This window comes from Saccostrea cucullata, unplaced genomic scaffold (genome assembly GCF_032062105.1).
Source record: "Saccostrea cucullata isolate Sc308-1 unplaced genomic scaffold, CSIRO_AGI_Scuc_v1 ctg4721, whole genome shotgun sequence".
Lineage (NCBI taxonomy): Eukaryota > Metazoa > Mollusca > Bivalvia > Ostreida > Ostreidae > Saccostrea > Saccostrea cuccullata.
The window spans coordinates 1-5,411 of record NW_026930921.1 but is presented as its reverse complement, the minus strand read 5'-3'; the positions used below and the strand labels follow the sequence as shown (position 1 = coordinate 5,411).

The 5,411-nt window shown below is 34.0% G+C and overlaps 1 protein-coding gene across 1 annotated transcript; it reads left to right on the top strand.

Annotated features, from left to right (window-relative positions):
* Nucleotides 1-885: 885 nt before the first annotated feature.
* LOC134230604 (pulmonary surfactant-associated protein D-like) lies at nucleotides 886-4,831 on the top strand (the record flags this gene model as incomplete). The annotated part of the gene is made up of 8 exons (XM_062712443.1): nucleotides 886-976; nucleotides 1,073-1,143; nucleotides 2,824-3,033; nucleotides 3,379-3,459; nucleotides 3,578-3,629; nucleotides 3,798-3,833; nucleotides 4,303-4,517; nucleotides 4,651-4,831. Coding segments are annotated over exons 1-8 (937 nt in total), but the record flags the coding sequence as incomplete, so codon positions are not given.
* Between the last annotated feature and the right edge of the window lie 580 nt (nucleotides 4,832-5,411).

The window sequence follows — 5,411 nt, the reverse complement described above, 5'->3', positions numbered from 1 at the left end:
GACTAAAGTTTTTAAAGATATATATAGGAAAATTCTTTAAAAATCATTTTCTAAAAAATAGCAAATCCATGATTGGTCATGGGACTACTTTTGGATTTAAACTTTACAATAAAAAGCCATTTTCTACTTTTTCCAACCCTTAGTGCTCAGGTGAGCGATGTGGCCCATGGGCCTCTGGTATTTACATGTCATAACCACCTTTAATCAAGTTCATAATTTTGATAGTCACTTTTTATACTAATAAGAAGTTTACATCCATATTTTGGTGTTGGTCAAAGGTGGTTGTGACATGCGTAGTAGTTAATTAACACAGTCACCCTCTTGAGTTTTCCCATTACTCTAATGCTAGTACGGACCGATAGTACCTTAATTTGTGACCCTATATCATAACAAATACTATTGTATCATTAACTAACCAATATTTATCTCTAAATTGGAACATACGTCTACTGATTCATGCAATTTTTATGGGAATATTTACTATCTGAAAATTTGAAGACATTGTAGGCCCTAAAACGGCCTTATGGAGAATGATCCTTCTGCGTTGGATGTTTTTTTTTAACTAGTGTGGATCACCCCTGGAAAAAAAATCCTGGATCGATCCGCGCCTGACAGTTGAACGGGGTGGTGGTGGGTATGTTTTCCTTTACAAATTACAACGTGCACAGACATGTACACTAATCTTGTTTCTAAAGATTTTTTTTTTAATTTGACAAGTCTTCATTAAACGCTTTTGACACCATAAAAAGACAAAAATGATTTATGCGCAAACATTTCCTACATGCGTCTCGAATTAATTAACTCTGAATTATAAGGTGAATGTTTATATTTAGGCATTCACGTCAATCTATGAACACTTTGTAAGAATCTCTCGTAACTAAAGACATGGCCATAAGATCCTCTGCGATTTTTCTCGCTTTCTTTGTTTTACTGACTTTTTGGGATTTTTCGTCAGGAAGAAGATTTAAACGCCATGGTAAGTAATAATAATATCAACATAATTTTTAAAAAAATATTTATTTTTAAAGGAATTCTTTGAGCATCTTTCATTCTTCAATCAATGATTCTGCAGAAAATGGCATCATCGAATCTGCAAAAGAAGACATGAAACAAGAAAACCAGTGGGAAGTTCTGGAAAGCAGGGTACACGAGAAAGGCCTGAAAAAGTTAAGAGACATGTTCCTAAAGCTAAAGAACTCCGACAATGGGAAACATCTAAAAATGATCGAGAGCGCTCTAAAGACCCTATCTCTGGCATCCAAAAACTGAACGATCTATTCTCTGAACGACGAAGCAGATCTGTGATATAGCACTACCTCAATATGATGTACTGTTTTTAATTACTCTAAACATGTATAGTGTTCTTGTAAATGTTTTGGAGTTGAATTTTGACACTTTTGTATTGTTTGTAGTTTTTGTTTGAGATGGACCACTGTATCATCACTATTTTCAAATACATATCAGTTAAAAGTCGATGTCACACAGCTAAAAAATATTATTAAATGAAAAAACAACAAGTCCAATTTTCAAAATTTCATTTCGTTATTAAAAAATCGATTAATTTATATCCAATTAGTTGTTTTTTTGCACAAGTTTAGATACTGTTGGCAGATGTACATTTTTGTGAAATATATAAACAACATTTTAAAATTATTGGTTTTATATTATCTTTTCTTAAATTCAGTCTGTAATTGATAGTCTTTGATAAAGTATATTCGTCGCACTATCAATTTTGTGTTCGTAAAGGAATGTAAAATACACTTGTAGAATCTACAAAATATTTTATTCATGTATAGGATTGAATTAAAACAGTATACATGTACCATACTTGTTAAATAATTAAAACTTAATGTCCAAATATTATCATTAAGAAAGGAACTAAACAGAAATTAACAAAAGCTATTGGTTACAAAGGAAAAAAAAAACAAATTCGTGTAAGAAAATTGATTTCAAAAATGTAAGCTCAAATAAAACCACAAATTTATTCCTATTTTGAATGATAGGTACCATGATTTGTATCTATTTCTATCAATCATGGCTTATAATTAGTGTAATGATAGATTTTCATCATGCAAATATATGCAGATCACACATTTGAATGTGTATAGATTGACATAACGTCCTTTTAATAGAACATTTCCTGAAACATTTAAGGCAGTTCGCTGTGTAGGAAAACCAAACATGTCAGCCTATAGCTTAAAGAAGTTCTGGAGCTACAAGGTCAACAATAAACTGAAGGGAGAAGGCAGTTGTTGAATAATAATTTGTTAAAGTAATTAAAAGGTCAATATACCACCCATTTTAATTGAAAATAGAAGGCAATAATATACTGTGATATATCACAAGTAATAAGGAAATTAAGATATGATTTTAAAAGCGTGTGATAGGAATGTAATTTTTTCAATTTCAGACTTTCATTAAATTCAATGTGATCCCATTGGCTAGTGGACATCAGGATATGCCTATACAATTTTACAATTGGTCTGGTCAATATTTATTATATACATATAACGGAAATTCAATGGATTGAACGTTTTGGACTGATTCATATTATAAAATAATTATGTATTGTACAACTTTTACAATTCTACTGAAAGACATAATATCATAGCAATATTTTGTCTTGAAAATGAAAGCAAAATGTCTTCAACTTTAAGAATTTTCCTTTCAAAAATATTATTCTGTTGAAACTGGACATACATGTGGGATAACAGAAATTCTGACATAAATTCATTTTACTTGAAATTGGCACAAACATCCTGAACAGCACAACAGACTGTTCACATCCTTATCTTATTCCACATTTGCGCCTTTGTTCTTAAGGTCAGAATTCTACAGATAAAGTCTACAGGTTCTAAGACAACAGAAGATATGGAGAACAAAGTCGATTCCTCTCCCTGGCTGTGGGTCCTGTTACTGATCACTGTGGTCCAGACCTCCCTGTTTACGGTGGTCACTCTATACCAGTATGACAACACAGAGATCCTCCAGGAAAAGGACCAAGACTTGGACAGCAAAATCAAGCACCTACAGGTACAAACCTACATGGTTTGAATCCAATCCATCAAATTGATCAGCATAATTTTCAAAAACTATTTTCGTTCATATACTGTTACTAGTAATAATTACTTGGTTTTCTTTTTGTCATGTAATGATTTTCCTGTTACCATATATGGTGATGTGCATAGTTGATAATTGATTTAAACGGGATACAACCTATATGTATGAAAGAATTAAGTGTGTTTTAATATATGTTTATTTTTTGTATTTTTAAAAATTTCATTTAACATTTTGTATACATGTTAACTGCTTAGTTTAAAATGTCTCTTGCTGCAGTTGCTTATGAGAAGACATTACAGAACTAGTTACTGATTACAGGCCCTGCTGGATTATGACAACAAGAAACTGCATAAACAAAAAAGGGCGGGAAACTTCATAGCGGACATTCTCACTGCCCAGGTACGACATCACTGAAATCCTTTACTGATAGTAGAAATATATGTATTAAAACAACATATACAATGGTTTTAATGCTGTGTCCTTTGAACATTTCTCAAGAGTTTGCTCAACTTTGCAGGAGGCTGTTATAGCCCAACATTGCATCGAGAAAAATAAAACCTGCATCAAAGGTAAGCAGTCAATTTATTCATTTAATTAATGGTCATCTTCAATTAACGGGATGTTTTATTCTGGAAAACATTGAAGAAATATTGTCTGAACACATTTATTTCGTATAATATCCTTCAGAGTGAAAGGCATTACAAGAGTTAGTGAAGGTTTACTATCTGTATCTTTAGGGGACCAAGGCGATCCAGGGTTACCGGGTAACACAGGTGAGTCTGTCACTCAATTTATACCACAGATATCACAACCAAACTGTATTAATAAACACGATTAATTAATATGTCACCGAGTCCACAGGTGTGTGAAAGTTAGTCAATAGATCTAGTCGTAGTAGATCGTAGTTAGAGCGCTGGCACGCTACGGCAGAGGCCCTTGGTTCGAGTCACAGGTGATACCTCACCACCTGTGACACCTACGGAAAAGTGAAATATACAAAAGCCCCTAAAATTTGATTTTACTATCATATTTGTTTCAAGAACAAGACAATATAATTTGTAACACACCATCGACAGATGGTATAACTGTTACATTAAATGTTAAGAGTTTATCCAGTCAAACAAAATTAGCCTCAGGAGACTTGTAAAGTCTGAAAATTTTAGGTTTAATACTGACAAATCTGAGTAAATATCAGCAAACACGGTGAGAAAAAGGACATTAACTTTTTGAATTCATTGTCAGGAGACAAAGGGGAGAGGGGGATCCCTGGTGATCCAGGACTTCCGGGAAAAACTGGCGATAAAGGCGACCCGGGGCTCCCAGGGGGTAAGGGCGAACAAGGAATGAAGGGAGATATTGGTCCGAAAGGATTTATAGGAACTCAAGGTGACATTGGTCCACGGGGCGCCAAAGGAGATCAAGGGCTTAGAGGTTCTAAAGGGGAATCTGGAGTAAAAGTAAGTTATTTACAATAACCATGTTTACATGTATTCATCATGATTATGGAAAATTTAGTTTTTTTATTTTATGTATTTATGACTTTTTAATTTGACGTGTTAAATGTAGAATATTTCAATGCTAACCAAACAGGGGGAAAAGGGCGAAACCGGAGAACAAGGGAATCGTGGTCCGAAAGGAACCAAAGGGTCGCCAGGAGAGAAGGGGGCACCTGGAGAGACAGGTGGGCGGGGTCTGAAAGGAAGTAAAGGAGAGCCTGGGCCCCAGGGACCGGCAGGACCAGATAATGTTAAAGATGGCTGTGTCTGTCTCGGTATGTATAGGACTGTGTGTGTCGTAAAATATGTGCAAGATGTTTAAATATACATTTCATCAGTAAAATTAAATTCTGAAGATTTCTTTAGGGGTTCATTTGCAGAGGTCTATATTATAAAGGATAATGAATGAATAATTAGTCCTCAATATAGACATGTCAACGAATATTCGAATACTCGGCTGAGTTCGATAATACCGACTATCAACTTATTTTATTGAAAAGAAAATTGTACAGGCAGTCTGTGAAAGACAAAGAGTGAAAATTACTAGGGAAAATCAAATTTTAACAAATACTTGACTACCTTTCGACTAAAGCCCCCGAGTATTCGACTAAGCTGTCCAAGCACAATTGGCATCTGCAAGAATTTTAACGAATGTTCGACTATCTTTCTACTAAAGCCCCCACCTATTCGACTAAGCTGTCTGAGTACAATTTGATCTGACTTCAAATCTATTAAGTATTTTGAAAGTCTTGCTTTTAAATATTCAAGATATAAATAGGTTTAAAAATATTTCTTTTTTATCTTTGATGGCGTCAGAAATTAATGCAAGATGTGGTTTTCAGAATATCGTTGAGT